Source organism: Equus asinus, chromosome 12 (genome assembly GCF_041296235.1).
Source record: "Equus asinus isolate D_3611 breed Donkey chromosome 12, EquAss-T2T_v2, whole genome shotgun sequence".
Taxonomy (NCBI): domain Eukaryota; kingdom Metazoa; phylum Chordata; class Mammalia; order Perissodactyla; family Equidae; genus Equus; species Equus asinus.
Window position 1 is genome coordinate 2322447 of NC_091801.1, and position 18025 is coordinate 2340471.

The 18025-nt window shown below is 44.5% G+C and overlaps 2 protein-coding genes and 1 long non-coding RNA gene across 9 annotated transcripts in view; 1 reads left to right on the plus strand and 2 right to left on the minus strand.

Annotated features, from left to right (window-relative positions):
• The window catches only part of CNGB3 (cyclic nucleotide gated channel subunit beta 3), a 128651-nt gene extending 122376 nt beyond the window's left edge, over window positions 1-6275 (plus strand). Inside the window, exons 16-18 of the mRNA XM_070480963.1 lie at window positions 3181-3327; window positions 3507-3681; window positions 5870-6275. Of these exons, the coding sequence (XP_070337064.1) occupies window positions 3181-3327; window positions 3507-3681; window positions 5870-6130 (583 nt within the window). The 3' untranslated portion in view covers window positions 6131-6275. The remainder of the gene's footprint in view (window positions 1-3180; window positions 3328-3506; window positions 3682-5869) is intronic.
• The window catches only part of CPNE3 (copine 3), a 176684-nt gene that overhangs the window by 115876 nt on the left and 42783 nt on the right, over window positions 1-18025 (minus strand). The window lies entirely within an intron of this gene.
• On the minus strand, window positions 5454-8630 carry LOC139039870 (uncharacterized). Its single transcript, XR_011493081.1, has 3 exons — window positions 8492-8630; window positions 6027-6094; window positions 5454-5885 (listed from the first exon to the last, which is right to left on the minus strand). It is a non-coding gene; the product is annotated as an uncharacterized lncRNA (long non-coding RNA).

Below are 18025 nucleotides of genomic sequence, written 5' to 3' on the forward strand. Positions count from 1 at the left end.
AATATTTTAAAAAGTAATTTAGAGAGAAAGAAAATAATATAGATCAGAAACTCGGATCTACATAAAGAAAGGAAGAGCATCTAAGAAGGAATAAGTGAAAGTAAAATAAAAACTTTTCTTTTTCTTGTTCTTATTTGATCTAACAGTTTGTTCAAAATAATAGTAACAACAACGTGTCTGATTATGTATGCTGATGCACATATCATATATATGATGCTTATTTTTTTGAAATTGCCCCACGGTTCTCAATGTTCTGTTCTTTTTTTTTAATTCTTTTTTTCTCTTTGCATTTCAGTCTGGGATCTTTCTGTTGACCCATGCTCAAGCTCATCTATTCTTTTCTTGGCCATGTCCAGTCTACTGATGTGTGCGTCAAAGTCATTCTTCATTTCTGTTAGTGTGTTTTTGATTTCCAACGAGTTATTTTGAATGTGTCTTAGAATATCTCTCTCTCCACTTACATTACCCATCTCTTCTTGTATAATATCTTCTTTTTTCATTAGATCCCTTAACACATTGATCATAGTTATTTTAAATTCTTTGTGTGGTAATTCCAACATCTGTGTCAGCTCTCAGTCTGGTTCTAATGCTTTCTTTGTCTCTTCAAACTGTATTTTTCTTGCCTTTCAGCATGCTTTGTAATTTTCTGTTGAAATCTGTGCATGATGTAATGGGTAGTAGCAACTGTGGTAAACAGGTCTTCAGCTTGAGGCTTTATGTTAATCTGACTAAGGAGCTGGGCCGTAGTTAATGTTTGCTGCAGCTGTAGGTCTAGAGCTTTCGAATTTCTCTGGTGCCCTGTTCTCCCTGTTGACCTTGGCCTTCCCTCAGTACTCCTCCTCCTGCAAGTCTGCATCTTGCAGCTATGATCCACTCTCATTGTCCTGGAGCCCCTTGGTATGGTGGCAAGGTATAGGGGAGATGTATAATCTTATGATTAAATGTCAGTCTCTTAGTGGATCTGTGTCCCTGGGATGTGACCTCCACAAGTGTTTCCTGGCTTCTCATCCCCCTTAGGTAGGACAGGAAGGCTAGAGGGGCCTGGGGTGGGAGATAAGGCACTGGTAGTCCTTTTCCCTGGATAGGAGGGCTTTGTTAGGGAGAACAAATAAGCTCTGAGTGTATTTCACAATAATTAATCATCCCCTCCCACTGTGGGAGCCAAAAGCAGATCTGTCTTGGCTCTTAACCATGAGAACCTGGTGGGGATTTTCAAGGTAAAACCCATAAAAGTATCAGTGTCCCCATAATTGTGGCCCCCAGGAGTTTCTCGCTTCCCTGATGGCCCTCTCTCAGCCTGCAGCAATTTGTCAACACTACCATTTAAGTGTTACTACGAGTCATGGCTCCCAGGCTCCTGTTCCAGGGACGGCAGGTCTGGCCGGGCAGGTCTGGCCGTGGCTGTCTGGATTCACCTCTCTCTCCAGATTTGCATGGGGTTTCCCTTGACACCTCAGTCCTCTGAGGGGCTCAAGAAAGGTCGTCCATTTTCAGTTTGTCCAGCTTTTTCTTGTTGTAAGTTCAGGAGTGACAACCTCCAAGCTCTTTACATGACAGAGCTGAAACCCTGTGTTAGTTTTTTACAGTTAACAGCCAGTCGGAATGTTCCCTTTCCCAACAACAGCCGTAAAAAGTGCACATTGTCTGGTATAAATCTTCAGGCCTAGGACCCAGGCAGCTTCTCAATCTCATTGCCCCCAAGGTAGCATTGTGAAAATGTGAACACTCCTACTGCCAGGGTGTTTTCTCTTTCCTTTTCACCCCTAGAGACTGTGTTTTTATTAATATGAGCCTTTTCCTCCATTTCTAACTGGTTCACTCCAAGAGATTCTACCTATTGTGTTATCTTTCCAAGACAGAACCTGTAGCGTTTTTTTAAACATTTGAAATGTGATTTTTATTGTCTCGGTTTTAAAGACCAACCCTGATTTTCCAGATTATTGCTGAATGATAGCATTTTTATCCATTTGTTTTATTCGTTTGTGTGTTCATTTATTTTCCAACTATTCGTTGGTCACTTCCCAAATGCAAAATGCCCAACTACATGTCTGAGAGATATAAAGCCCAGAAAGTCAACGACATTCTGTGTGGGAAGTTGCATGTGAATGACTATACTACAGAGCAGTTTACGATAGTGAGAAACAAGATGATTTGTGAGTTAAGTAGAAGAAGAGATTGAATTTACCAGACGTAAACAGGGCATCATTAAGATTTGATTTCAGGGGCCAGCCCCGTGGTGTAGCAGTTAAGCTCAAGCACTCCACTTCAGCGGCCCAGGGTTCACAGGTTTGGATCCCAGGGGCGGACATACTTACTGCTTGTTGAGCCATGCTGTGGTGGCGTCCCACACACAAAATAGAGGAATAGCTCAAGGACAATCTTCTCAAGCAAAAAAAAAAAAAAAGATTTGATTTCAAAGCTGTATCAGTCAGAGCCCAAGCAGAAAACAGAAGGTACACTCAAGCAACGTAACTAAGAAGAGTTTAATAGAGTAATTATTGACAAAGTGAAGAAAAATCTCAGAGTACCCAACAAGGGATGGCGATGCATCCTGAAGCTAGCAGCAGCAAGGGAGCTGTTCCCAGAGCAAGCCCTGAAGGGAACAAGGGGAGGGGACGTTACCAGAACCCAGAAAGAGCTATGGGAGTTGTGCTTCTAAGAGATGGCCCCACATTAGGAGCTGTGGATGTAGGTAGAGAGCTGCAGCTGCTGCTCACCTCGGGCCCGGCAGGGCAAGGACAAGGGAATAAATGCTCCAACCCCACTCTCCTCCTGCTCTGACTTCCTACTGGTACTTCCCATTGGCTGAACCCAAAGGAATGCGAGAGGGCAAGCGCACAGAGGTCAGCTTCCTGAGGAGCAAAGAGGATGGGGAGGATGCAAAGGGAATCCAGGGGAGCAGGGGAGATCCCCAGTGCACAGAGGTTTTCTGAGCTCCCAGAATCTGGGATGAAGACTCATGGGCACTGATGGCTACAAGTCCTCAATCTGAGAGGAGAGAGACAAAACACGTTGGAAACTGTTGCCACTTGTCTGGCCACCACAACTTGACTCTCCCACCTGCAGGAAATGATCCCTGAGGCAGTGTCAGTGGTTATAATATTTGATTTCTGTTCTTTAAAAGATTTTGGTGGAGGGAGAGCGAGCCTGCCGGCAAAGATTCACTTTTCTCTCTTACAGCCTTCTGGCAGCAAGAGGAGGGAACCGTCGAACTGCCAACGTGGTGGCCCATGGGTTTGCCAATCTTTTAACTCTGGACAAAAAGACCCTGCAAAAGATTCTGGTGCATTATCCAGACTCTGAGAAGCTGCTCATGAAGAAAGCCAGGTACAGCCTCTAGAACCCTATTAGAAAGGAGCTGGTTTTGCCTCCTAAAATCTAAGAGGAGGACTGTATTTTGATGGCGGTGAACAGCTTTCTCAACAACTGTCTATGCAGTTCTGCGTTGAAAACTTCACAGAACTCTCACCATGTCATCTAAAATAGCCTTTCTCTCCTGTCCACAGAGTGCTTCTCAAGAAAAAGGGTCCGGCCGCAGAGGCCACCCCTCCAAGAAAAGGACTTGCCCTTCTCTTCCCTCCAAAGCAAGAGACCCCCAAAATGTTTAAAGCTCTCCTGGGGGGCTCGGAAAAGCCAGATCTCTCAAGACTGCTCAAACTGAAGAGAGAACAAACTGTTCAGGTAAGTGCCTGGCAGGGGGAGTGGAGAGCTTATCAGAGAGAACGCCAGACTCAGTGTACCCAGACCGGCTCCCACCTCCATCCTGTTTCAGACACTGGGATGATATGGATTCATCGGATGCAAATAATTACTGCTTTATGTGTAGCACTTATTATTATTGAAACGGTCTCCCCATATATCACGTTTAATCTCATGGGTTTATCATAGATGATTTTAATATACATGTATATATAAATACAGTTGACCCTCATTATTTGTGGATTCTACATTTGCAAATCTGCCTACTCACCAAAATCTATGTGTAACCTCAAAATCAATACTCCGGGTGCTTTTGTGGTCATCTGCAGACATACATGTGCAGAGCAGCGAAAAATTTTACTGGCTCGATGCTTACGTTCCCAGCTCAGGCTGGGCCAGGAGCTGCTCTGCCTTCTGATTTCAGTCTCACATTGTAAACAAATGACATTTCGTGGTCTATTTAACTGCTATATTTTTTGCATTTTTGTGCTTCTTTTTTTATCTGCTGTTGCAAATGGCCCCTAAGCACGGTGCTGAAGTGCTGTCTAGTGTCCCTGAGCACCAAGGTGCTCTGACGTGCCTCACAGAGAAAACACACGCCTTAGATGAGCTTCGTTCATGCGTGAGTTATAGCGCTGGTGGCCGAGAGTTCCACGTAGCGAGTCAACAATGTATATTAAATAAGTGTCTGTAAACAGAAATACACAGAAAACAAGGTTGTGCATTGATCAGATGACAAAAATGTTGTGGCCAGAGGCTCGGTGGAACCTAATCCTGCATTATTCCCAGGAGCAATGGTTCAGGATTTGCTAATTCAGTGCTCGTGGCAGCTTTATAGAACAAAACTGCCATGAATAATGAGAATCAAATGTATGTGTATAAACATATATATATATGCCTCTAAATATATAACACATTTTAACAACGAGCCAGTGAACATTTTCACAAATAATCAATTATATATCACAAATGTTTAAAGCCAGAAATGACCTCGTAGGTTTCGTTCAAGCCCTTCGTGTTATAGATGAAGAAAGGGAGATCCAGCTCAATCTATTTGGCTAAGATCACAGTCAGTGACAGAGCAGAAACTATTCCTCAGCTCTCCAGACTTCCAGGCCTACACTGAGCAGCCTCCCAATCTAGAAATGTCAAGAAACTCAAATGGCATTGTTTTTCTCTCTTTTTTTTCACATTTGTTTGATTCTCATAGTAAGCCTATGAGGGCAGATACTGAGAAACAAAACAGGGCTTCCCGTTTTCTGAATGTTGTCTCTGAAACGGTGAGAATTTTGGGCAGCTGTGGGTCTTCCAGAAGATCGGTAGAGCAAATATTACAAAGTCAGTCACACGCAAGAGACTAAAACTTGCCTCTTCCTTCTCCACACACACGACCCTGTGGTGAAATTTAGGGATTCAGCGTAAACCAAATGCCTCATTTGCATCAGTGTAGTAATAGCAATTTGTGTAAAAGATGGATGGGGTAGAGAAATATGCGAGTCAACGTGTTAAGTGAGGTTCTCGACTTCCTACGTGCACACTCATCCCTTGTATAGGCCTCTCTCAAATGGATACCAGGCATCAGCAGCAAAGAGTGTGGTCTGTTTTCTACTATGAAATTTCTGTAGATGATACTAAACACAAAAGGTCCTAAAACTGAGGCACCCGTGGGATGAATGGAGAAGACTATACAAGGAAAGAGAGATGGGTTTCTCTCTGAGGTTCTCCCACAAGCTTATACAAGAGGAAAACTATACTTTTTATAGTATTTTTACGGCATTTGGTTAATGCTTTTTTATTAAAAAATAAATATTTAAAATTTCATCTTCATAAAATAAGTAAATATTTAAAAAGCAAAAGCAAAGAGTCCTGAGCACTAAGTCTAATTATTTGGAGAGCACAAGGACCAGTAGGAAGAGAATTCCTTGGCAGGGACAAACTGCTGCTAGACTAAAGCCATCAGTCAGGTGTGGCAGCTCGGCCCCATTCTGCAGAGCGTCAGAAAACTTAGTTCAATGATCGTCGGATGCAGTCATGCAGACATGATTCCCATATCAGCTTAATTTGGATGGTCTGGCACGGTGGTGGTCCTTAGCCATTGTACGTTAATCAAAAGAGTCCAATGTCCTTGATGATGATTCCAGTGCCAATTCTTTGTAACTGCTTCTTTCAGAAAAAAAGTGAAAACTCTGAAGGAGGAGAGGATAAAGAAAAAGAACATGAAGATAAAGGAAGAGAGTCAGCAGAGAAAACACTGGATGGGTCTAAACGCAGAGCAAGTTCTGCCTCAGCAGAGGAAGCGCCCCGGTCGACTAGCAGGGCAGCCTTACCCAGTGAAACTAGCCGTCAGTCACTCATCATCAGCATGGCTGCTTCTGCCGAGGCCGGGGAAGAGGTCCTGACGATTGAAGTCAAAGAAAAGGCTAAGCAATAAACGCGTGATTATCTTCAGGTGTATTCCAGCTAGTTCCCAAAGACACTGTACCCAAGATTGCAGCTTAAATTAATGAGAGGAAAGGACCTTGCCAGGACCGTTGAGAAACCACAGGCAAATCCCTGGCTTAGTTTCTAGGACTTCTCTGAGGGTGTGATCTTAAGCAGTGGTAATAAGAAGATTATTAAAAAACCGTCCCTATTCTCTGTTGTCATTAGCTTTGTGCAGTTGGTGTTTCTCCTTACTGTATGTTGTAGGGTTTTTTTTTTCTTCTGTTCTTTCTTGACGATGTTTCTTCCTTCCATTTTGATTAGCTTGGTCTTGGCTCTGAAGTAAATCCCTAACCTTTTCTCTTAAATCTTTGTGTCTGTTAAAGGCTTGGATGGCACTGTTAGTCTTGGTTAAATGTTCTGTGTGTACGAATAGTCTCTCTTACTTGTAGGGGAGTATGAGATTTTAATAAAATGTCAAAAGTCAGGTGATTTGCAGTCAAAGGAGGGTGATGAGTAATTCAAATATCAAATCAACCCAGCAGCTGGGACTAAAAGGCAGCAGAGAAAATGGATGTGAAATCTGACACAGAAGCGTCCCCTGGAGAGGAATGCTGGTCAGCAGGACCAAGAAACCCATGGGCAAAATCACAATGCAGAAACTGTTGGAAAAATTGTACCCTTTGCTAAAGAAACAAACTTTAATATTTTACCTCATACTGATGTAAAAGGCAACAATCTACCTAGTCACGGGGCTCAACAGATGACGACAGGGGGAATAAGATCGTCCCCGAGCATTTGCTTCAAAAGGTACCAGATCTGAGCTTCTCGTTGTTTTCAGCTTTAGTAAAAAGTGATGAGGTTAGGAGGCAGACTGTACACGTGTCAGACTGACATATCCCTACAATTTGCAGAACCTCCGTGTACGGCTGTTTACAAAATCTCCAAGTTAATTAAGCGCACTTTAGGAACTTGTCCTCATGAATCAGCGAACATTAGCATAATTACCAAAGTCTCACGCTGTGAGGGGGCTGAAAAAGCCAGGCTGATGTCAGAAGCAATGGTACGTGTGGAATCCCATTCTAATAAGTGCCGTTAGTATATAACACATTAAGGTCTGTATCAGAAGCCTATTTCCAAGTCCCAGAAGATGGTCATCGTCACAGCCCTTTGCTGAGAGGGTTTTAACAAATTCTATTAGCCAAAAAGCCTACAACACAGATGCATTCAGCAAACCGGGCGTAAATCGATTGCTATAATAAAATGTATCATTTGGTAAAGTCATCGTTTTTTAATCTAGTGTTCAACTATCATGAAAACATGGCAAGTTTTACCAAAGGTGGGCTAGTGCTTTTCAGGATTTAAAGGAATGGAGAGAAATTGTTACATAGTGCTTAATTGATAAATGGGAGTTTGTGTGTAGAAAGAGTGATTAGAAAAACCAGAAAGAAAAGGTGGAAATAGGGCCTGAAAAGAGTCTGATAAAAAAAAAAAAAAGGAAAAAATCCTGAATTTGTGAAGAATATGCTCTCCCCTTATACCCTGTAAAGAAATTAAAATATAACACCATTGCAATTTATGCTTTTCCTCTGTCGCTTATTTCCTCTCCCAAACTATCCTATTTCAGATGAAATCATCTTTATTTTTCCAATCCCTCAGACTAAAAGCTAAGAACAATCACTAACTCTTCCATTGTTTTTATAGTGTCCTTCTTAAATCTTTCTAATTATCCTTTCTTTTTCAGTTCCAATGCTAACTAACACCTCAGTACATATTTTCTGTTCAACTCAAATAAACATTCACTTTTTACCTACAATCTGTTCTAATCACAGGTCTACCTTCTCAGTCCCTTTGCCGTGGGAAAAATCAGATCTTTCTAAAATACCACTGTCCTCGTCCATTCAGGCTGCTATAACCAAATAGCACAGGCTGAGGAGCTTATAAACAATGGGGATTTATTTCTCATAGTTCTGGAAGCTGGGATTCCATCATCGCGGCGCCACCACGGTCAAGTGAGCACCCTCTCCTGGTTTACAGCAGGCTATCACTGCGTCCTCGCATGGTGGAAGGGGCAAGGGAGCCCTCCGGAGACTCTTTCACAAAGGCACCAATCCCATTTATGAGAGCTCTGTCCTCACGGCCCTAGCACCTCCCAACACTATTATCTTTCGGGGTTAGGACTTTAACACATGAATCAAGGGGGACATAAACATTCAAACCATAGCAACCACTTTTGACCATGTTCACTCTCTGCCCAGGGACCTACGAGTCCCTCTTCCTGATTGAATCTTATTTACCCACATTTACCACTACCCCAACCACATCCTCCAGTGAAGCTGGTCTCCTTGCTTTTTCAAGAACCACCACCTACCTTTCTTCTTCTGGCATTTGTCCATGCTGCCTGCCACAGTAAGGGACATTGTCTCTCCTCCACCACTTACATCTTTCCAATACTTTCAAATCTCTCCCAGCTGCCTCTAAAAACATCAGCCCATGACAGTTTTCATCTCAGAGGATTATCTTTCACACTTTCAGGAAGTACCACACAGTACAGTACTCCATTGTTCCCTAATTTCTGCCTAATTATAAATTATAAGTAGGCGAAGACTAGCTCTTATGCTTTATTTGTTTAACAACAGAAAGCCCAGTCTTTTAATTTTTCTTTTTTGTGAGGAAGATTAGCCCTGAGCTAACATCTGTTGCCAGTCCTCCTCTTTTTGCTAAGGAAGACTGGCCCTGAGCTAACATCCGTGCCCATCTTCCTCTACTGTATATGTGGGACGCCTGCCACAGCATGGCCTGTCAAGCGGTGCCATGTCCACACCTGGGATCGAACCCACAAACCTGGGCCTCCAAGGAAGAGTATGCAAACTTAACCACCATGCCACTGGGCAGGCCCCAAGCCAAGTTTCTTAAAGAGAAAAATAATATTAATAGGCAATTCATGGCAGCAAAATATATAGGCAATCAACGTAGAAAATATGCTTGGCTTCACTTGTATTCAAAGAAATGAAACCGGCAGAGAGTTAGCCATTGACGATTAAGTATCTAGGTAGTAAAGGTTTTTCCTTTCTGCAATGACTGATTATAGCTTTCAGCTGTTTAACCCACCCATTGTTAACTGTGCTGCTTAGGCAATATGCTCTCTGACTCCCACGAGGCTCCTATAGATAGCATCTCCCTGGAGCCTGGGTCACCATGGTAATGGGCATGTGAGCTGTTTTTCAGAAATTAGAACCCCTTGTCCACTTCAGGCTGGTTGAGACCACCAACCCATCAACGGGGCCCGTGCAGATGTCCAATAGGTGACCTTTAGACATCAAGAGGCTAAAAACTCCACCCTCAGATCTTGCTAATGCCACCATTTTGTGAGCATGGGTCCTATGAAGAGGCATGAAGTCTGACTACGCTTGCACAGATCATCAATGACCTCACCTCTCCTCACCTCCAATCACCTCTCTCCACATTTCAGACCACCTTGCCCCCTATCCCATAAATATCCCTGAGTCTTTATTTTCAGGGAAGTGAATTTGAGACTCACACTCTCGCTTCCTCACTTGGCTGCTTTGTGAGTAAACCCTCTCTCTGCTGCAATCTCATCATCTCGGTGTTTGGCTTTCTGGTCAGTGGGCAAAAACGAACCTGGTTAGGTAACAGAAATACAAATCAGAACAAAACTGGAATACCACTTTATACCCATCAAATTGGAAATCATTTGAAAGCAGACAATTATATCAAGTGCTGGCAAGTCTGTAAATTGGAGCTCCCATTCTGACAGTACTTAGCAATACTATGGCAGTGCACCTGAGATCCCAGCAGTGGTACTTCAGATACATATCCCAGAAAATTCTCAAGCAGGTCCACAGGAGAAAATACATGAGGACATGCATGAGAGGAAACACATTGTTTGTAGCACAAGGGAAGTGGAGGTAACTCTGGGGTCTACTATTAGGAGAATGGATAAAAAATATGGTGTGTGGGAGTGTGAATGTGCTTTAAGATGAAATTCCATCCAGTCAATAGAAGTAATGAATTAGGGGCCAGCCCAGTGGCGCAGTGGTTAAGTGTGCACCTTCCACTTCGGCGGCCTGGGGTTCGCCAGTTCGGATCCCGGGTGCGGACATAGCACCGCTTGGCACGCCATGCTGTGGTAGGCGTCCCATGTATAAAGTAGAGGAAGACGGGCACGGATGTGAGCTCAGGGCCAGTCTTCCTCAGCAAAAAGAGGAGGATTGGCAGCAGTTAGCTCAGGGCTAATCTTCCTCAAAAAAAAGGAAGAAGAAGTAATGAATTAGATTTACACATAACAACATGGATAGATCTTTTGTAAAAGCTAGTGTGGATTTTTCTCAAGTAAGAAAAAAGAATGAGCTCTTCAGTGGTATCATGCATGTATATTTTTATAAAGCTATCTGATAAAGACTGTCAGGGACAAACCTGTAGCCCAACAAAGCCAAGTTTGTTAATTTGCTGCAACCAGGCAGACCGTTTGCCAGAGCAATCATGGGTGCCCCACCAAACACAGGAAAGGACATGATTATTATAAGATATTGGAGAAAGAAGAAGGTTAGGTAGAGTTTAAATGAAGTGATGTTTGGAGAGCTTCAAACTAAAGCAGGAGTGTATGTAAAGAAGGGAACAACAGCCCTGGGCCAACAAGAGACTCAGGGTCCTGTTCCCTTGGAAACCACTTAGTTAAGGTGAATATGGACTGTTGAGTCCAGAAGCCCCTTCTCTGAAGTTGTACACCCGGCTGCTTCTCTGTCAGAAGACTCAAGTCTTCCAGGCAAAAGTGGAATGTTTCAGTCTTGCCAATGAGATTTCAAACAGCAAAGTTTCTAACCAGCTGTGATCTTAGAAAACAAAGTTTCTCAACACTATGTCCTTTTGTTGATCAACAAAAGCAGTGTTTACAGGTTTCCAACTTCAAACATATACAAAGCTCTGTATGTCTTTCAAAAGTTCCTATGTGTCTAAGGAGCTATGTTAAAAGCCTTAGAGAGAGTGACGGAGGGAGGGGAAAATGGAAGCGTTCATGGGAATAGACGATGTGAGAAGAAAATACATCAGGAGCATCAGCAAATGAGGACAGCGTGCAGTGAACTGAGAAGCGTGATTAACAGAACGCTGTGCACTTGAGTTCAGCGTTGCGTCTGGTGAGAAGCCAGTGAAGAAGTGAGAACCCCAGGATCTTTCCTCTCGCCTCAGCTACTCCTGAGCCGCTGCTTCATCTGCTAACTAGGGCGCCCCCAGCCCAGGAGGCTTTTCTTCTGCGTGTAGACAAGTGACCACTGCAGAGACTGCCAAGCATGCTTACAGTTAGGGATTGAATTGTGTCCTCCCGAATTCATGTGCTGAAGCCCTAACTCCCAATGTGACCGCATTTGGAGATGGGGCCTTGAAGGAGGTAATTAAGGTTAAATGAGGTCAGCAGGGTGGGCCCCTGATCCAACAGGACTGGTGTCCTTACAGGAAGAGGAGGAGACACCAGGGATGATCGTGCACAGAGAAAAGGCCACATGAGGACAACACAGCGAGAAGACAGCCGTCTACAAGCCAAGGAGAGGGGCCTCAGGAGAAACCAATCCCTTGGGCACCTTGATCTTGGACCTCCAGCCTGCAGAACTGTGAGAAAACAGCTTTCTGTTGATTAAGGCCCTCGTATGTGGTCTTCTGTTATGACAGCCCTAGAAGACTAAGACACTTGGTTGCATGAACTGTGGTGTGGGACAAAGCTGTTGGTTGGAGAAATAGGGAAGAGCGACAGTGGAACGAGGATGAAGAGTACCTCATGGGGAGTCAAGAGGTAGTGGTAAGAAAGCTGAGTGGAGGTGTAAAAGAACAGATACTTGGGGAGCAACTGTGAGTGAAAATACCGGGTTCCAGCCTTAAATTTTATCAGCTCGTTCATTCAGTGCATGGTGAACAGGGAGTTCCGGGCAACTTAACTCTGGGGAAGAAGAGTCAGTGAAATCTGCATTTGTAACTTCCATAAATGTGGACCACACCTCTCTCAACAACTCTTAATAAGTCCATTCTTCTTCATGAAACCCCACGTTATCATCATCTCCTAATTCCTGATAGACCCCAGGCACAGAACCCATTCTTGGTAATATTAATTCTATACTTTGCTTAAAGATGTGAAATAATGTGAGGAGCAGGGGGTAGGAAGAAGTTAAGACACAGGAGGGGGACATATTTTTTTCCTGTGAATTTCAAAAACATTTTCTGATTAAAAAATTTTTTTAAAGATGGGTTTTTTTTTTCTCCCTAGGATAGCATAACTAACAGTGTGCATTCAATAAAAAGTGGCTGAGTGAATGGGATCTCCAAATCAAACGTGGGACTCCCTCTGTCCAGCGTCCTTGAGTCTACCTTTCTCATGCTGCCAAGCCTCAGTGTAACTGCTGAGATTTTGCTGAAATAACCCGGCTTCACAATGCAGAGCCCTCCAGTCTCCCTCCTGTAAACTCCCTCACTCTTCTCAGCTGAGGATTCACATCTTCCCTGGAAGGGCTCCCTCAGCTTTTCTCTTCCTCACCCAGATCCCCTCAAGATGGCAGCGTTTCTTTATCTTCTGAAATTCTATTCTCAATTTCAAGTAACACGAAGTCTCCGAGCTGTTGACAGTCTTCCAAATGCTATTGGCGCAGAACGCCCCCTACCTCCACCTCCATCTCCCCAAGGGCATCCTGCCTCCCGCCAGCTGTCTACACTCGTGCTGCAGCCCAGTGCCCATTTGCCATGATGTGGGTTCGCAGTGACATCCTCCCCTGCAAGCCCTCCTTCCCCCACCCATCTCCTCGCCTAAGCAGTGTGCTCTCCAGGGAGTGCAAACTAAAGCTAGTGTTTGCTTAAACCAGGCATCATTAAGAAAGCAAAACAGTTGGCCTACTACCATTCTCTGAACACACGCTGGGCATCTGAATGCGCCCCAGTAGAAATTCACCTGTCATGGGGCCGGCCCTGTGGCCGAGTGGTTAAGTTCCTGCGCCCTGCTTCGGTGGCCCAGGGTTTCGCCAGTTCAGATCCTGGGCGTGGACCTAGGACCGCTCATCAGGCCACATTGAGGTGGCATCCCACAAGCCACAACTAGAAGGACTCACCACTAGAATATACAATGTTGTACTGGGGGGCTTTGCAGAGAAGAAGGAAAGAACCAACTATTTTAAAACAAGATGTTTTTCTTAATTATAGACAAGTAGACAGGAAACAATTATCATACACATACCAAAAAAAAGAAAAGAAAAAAACTTGAGGCAAAAGTCAGTCCTCCATGCTAAGGTTTCAGACAGGCTCAAAATAATAATAGCTAACATTCTACAGCATTCCCTGTGTGCCAGATATTGTTCCAGCGCTGCACCTCTGTTGACTCATTTCACCTAACAGCCCCATGAGGTAGTTACTGTGTTTTTTGTCTTCACCCTTTCCCAGATGAGGGAAACGAGACAGAGTAATCACTAACTTTCCCTGGGTCACTCAAAGTGCTAAATCCCCAGGTTAGGAACTGGAAAGGACTCGCCACTCCACAGAGCACACCCATACTCCCTAGGGATTTATTTAAAGGCCATGGATGCCACACAGCAAGAGAAGGAGAGCCCAGGGAAGCCCCGGGGGCTCTGATTGACATCTGATGGACAAGCACCCAGCGTCCTTAGTCACACAGGACCAGAGCTCATTCTGTTTCAGGATTGAACTAGCAACATCTGTGCAAGGAATCCAGGCTTCAGAGAGCTCAAAGCTGAGGTTCCCAGGGGGCGTCTTATATCCCTGGAGCCAGCTACTGAAGGCAGCATGACAAACCAGTGAGGCCACTGGAAAACCTTCAGTGATGACAGACCCTGGGGGTCATCAGAGGAGTTTAGCACTTTAAACACCACGTCATAAATCCCAACACCCTTATCTTGGCTAAGAGTCAAACCCCAGACATCTGGGAGTGCCCAGATAGAGACTGAGCTTTTCCCTTCTTCGTTCGTCCCCTGCCACTGCTAACCCACATATCTCTCTTCTCTGCACCCCTGATAGCCCATGTTCATTAATCATTTGACTAGTCAACAAGTAGTTGTTGACTAACCAGCTGATTGACGATGTGTAGATACATGAAAGTTCTTCCCCCATCCCACCTGTTTCTGACCTCAATAACCAGTCCCCAAAGGAAGAGGGCAGGAGGGGCGCCTTAGAGGGGATGTTTCCTGAAAGAAGGAAGCAGGGCGCCAGGCTGCAGGTGTTCTGCACTGATCGACATCAAACGGTGGAAGAAGCAGAGCAAAGTCTCTCTGGAGAAGTGAAATTTTTTCTGTGGGCTCAAGTGTTTATTCAACACGCAATTTCCTCTGACTCCCTGAGGCCATCCCCAAGTGTTATTTGCTCAAAACTGATTACAAAATTACCTCTCACGTTACTTTCATCTGTGGCCCTGAAAACTTGGCATGACCTATAAGCTGTTCTCCAGTCTTAAAAAACGCTCAGCTTTGCTTCACGCTGTTGGACTATGTCAATTTGCTTTGCTAACTAAAACTTAGCGACTTAAAATAATAATCATGATTTTGTAGGTTGCCAACCTGGGCTGGGTTTCCCTGGTGGTTCTTCTGGCCTCACCTGGGCTCCATCATGTTCTTTAGGCAGCTGCTGGAGGGGCTGGGGGCTGCTGGTCTAGAAAGTGTCAGGTGGGACGCCTGTCTCTAACCCATGTGGTCTCCCTTTCGAGGCCGCACAGGGTCCCGGAGGGAGAAAGCGGAAGGGAGCAAAGCTCTGGAGGTCTCGGCTCAGAGTTGGCACATCATTACCTTTGCCACATTCTATTAGCCAGGTCACAAGACCAGCCTCGATGTGGAGAAATAAAATCCACCTCGCGATGAGAGGACGGCACAGTCACCTTGCGAAAGGGGAGTCTACAGCAAGGGGAAGGGTCACAGCCATTTTTGCAACCCACCACCCAGATGGGATGGCCAGATAAAATGAGGACCCCCAGGTCATGAATAAGTTTTAGTATATGCCATGCCATATTTAGGTCCCGCCACTACTAGAAAATCAGTTGTTGTTTATCTGAAATTCAAATTTACCTGGATGTCCCATATTTTTGTTTGCTAAATCTGGCAACCCTTCACACAGACCATGTCAAAAGTAAGCAGAACCTCTCTTTATCTAAAACAGAGAACTCTGAACTTGAAATTACTTTTAAAGTGTACCACCACACCAAATGTTGTATTAGAATGGGCCAAAAGCTCTAAGTACACCCACAAGAAGGGAGTAACTTGGCCCCCTTTCCATATTCTAGGAACCATCTTTGGCTTAACACTACTATTAAATAACCCTAAAATAATATATAACAGACTGTTCTATCTCGGTTAATGCATTAGACGAAAAATTGCTACATAGAACACCAATAAGAGAAGACTAGGTATTTTCTGTAATCTGGGCCTATTCTATATTTATAATAATTCTTTTACCTTCCTATGAGGAATGTTAAAACTCGTTTGAAGATATTAACCATTATGCTGTTTTGGAACTTATTATATCTAATCAGACCAAAGATACTTGGAATTCATGCTTTAAGGACCTGATCCATAGACTGTAGTAAAATTTGATGTTTTCCTCCATCAGGTTTTATGACGGGCTGTGTTTTTCCGACTACAACTTTTGTGACCACAAGTGACAGAGCAAAGGTCAAATCAATGTGCATCATTAAGCAATACAACCTGACATTTCTAGACAACAGCTCCCTCTGAGGAGGAAAGGGAAGCGTACCTGACAGGTCAGAGCGCCTCTGACTGGCGCTCCACACCCCTGCATCTCCGCCCCCTACACACAACGATTCTGCGATAAATTACGAGCACCCTCTCTGCCGGGAGTCCTAAAGAATTCAGAATTCAGCACGCAGTGCATGCTAAGGATTATTAACCAGGCTTGTGATGCATTTCTTGCACCCAGCTTTAAATAAATCAAAGCTGTGTTGTTTATACCAGAATCTTAGACTTGAGAGGGAATTTAGAGATTTCTACTCCAAGCGCCCATGATAAAAAACATGAAACAAAATTCTGGGTCTAGAATCACACCAGAGGATGGCAGAGCTCCAGGACAAAGATACAGCGTTTTTTCCAAACATGAAGATCATGGGCTAACTACCATTGGTACAAGTAGCATCTGAAGAAGGACTTTTCCAAACCAACTGGTACATTTCCAAGATTTCATGAGGCGAAATGAGGGTCAAGTCGGCCACGTTAGGACCACATTTATACTCTGAATCCAAGAGGAAAGTCTCCTATTTAGCTTTGCCTTCAGAAAGGGACTAACCACAGATTTCACTACAGTAGGAATGTGAAAGATGAACAGTTGGAATTTTGATATCCCATTTGTAACAGTGAGTAAAGAGTTCAATTATGAGATAAAAGGGTTATTACAAACACGTTTCATCTCCCTGTACCAACAATGTTCCCAACCCACCCTCCCTTCTGACTCCAAGCCAGGGACACTGTGGATTTCCTTGTCTGGAGGTTCTTCTGCTTTCTCTACATGGTTAAGCCCTGTGTAACCTGGAAACCTTTCCTGTGTAACCCAGGAAGCCTTTCCAGATCTCCCACTGGTCTGACTGCTCCCAACGTTGAAAGAAAATCTCCCACTCCGAGCTTCAATATTTTCTCATATACACGGGCTTCTCTCCTTGCATTGCTCTAACACACGTCTTATTCACGCATTCTTCCCATGTCTATTAGGGAGTGCCTACTAAATGCCAGTTCTCTTCCGGGCTCCAGCGATGCAGCAGTGAACAAAATCCCTGATTTCTTGGAACTTACATGCTATAGGGTGAAGAGGACAAGAAACAGAATAAGTAAAACCTAACCAGGGAAGAGAGATAGAAGGTGCTGGGGAAAGAGGTACAATTTTAAAGAGGGTGATCAGCGAAGTCCCCACTGGCTGATACTTGAACAAAAACCTGAAGGGGGTGAGGGAGCAAGGCTCACAGGTGACCAGGGGGAGGTCTTCAGGAAGGGGCGACAGCAAGTGCAAAAGGCCTGGGCCAGGAGTGCACCAGGCACATTCAAGTAAGAGCAAGAGAGCCCATGTGGTTGGAGCAGAATGGCCAAGGCGTAGGCTAGCAGGAAAGTTTAGAAAAGCACCATGAGAGCCATGGAAACGTTGGAAGGTTAGTGAATTGAAGGTACTGATGGAGAATGATTCGTTGGAGTTGTGGTACTACAGGGAGTGAGCTGGGAAGTGGGTTGTTGTTGGAAAATGGGATGCTTGAAATTGAGACTGGGGAGGGGTTTGCTCTCAATAATGAGAAGGCCTAGGGTATGACCTTAGGAGTGAGGGCGGGTGAGGTGGAGAATAAGATGATTAGAAGAAGGGATAGAGAGTGGCCTAGTCTAACACAATATTCAAAGCTGGTTGTTGTAAAGAGGAGGGGAAAGTTGTCTGAAAGCAGAGAGAGGACCAAGGAGCACACTTACCCTGCCTCCAAGCCCCCATGGTAGAGGAGGAAGAGAAAACGACCCCTAGAGAGGGCTGCAGAGGAAGTAAGGTTCTTCAAAAGAGCCAGGTCTTAATTAGGACAAAAACATGAAGGGATTGTTCAGAAAAAGCACTGATATGAAGGATTTTGCTAACGAATGACTCAGTTCCCAAGGGCAGAGTAGAGGGTTTTGGGAAGCTGGAGAGAAGTGGGACGTGGTCCGAATATTGATTGTATGGAGGAGCCATACAGGGTTTAGAGTGAGGAAGCTCATAATCTGAGCTTCCTATGTGGACAGGCAGGACCAGTTGGAAGGATAATGTTGGGAGCAGTTGGGGGGAGGAGGGAGCATCTTGCCAGAAGCAGTGTTCAGGGGCCTCCTCTGTATTCATGACTATGGATGCCCAAAGGCATAAGAAGGGACAGTGCCACACTGAGCACAGAGGGCTGCCT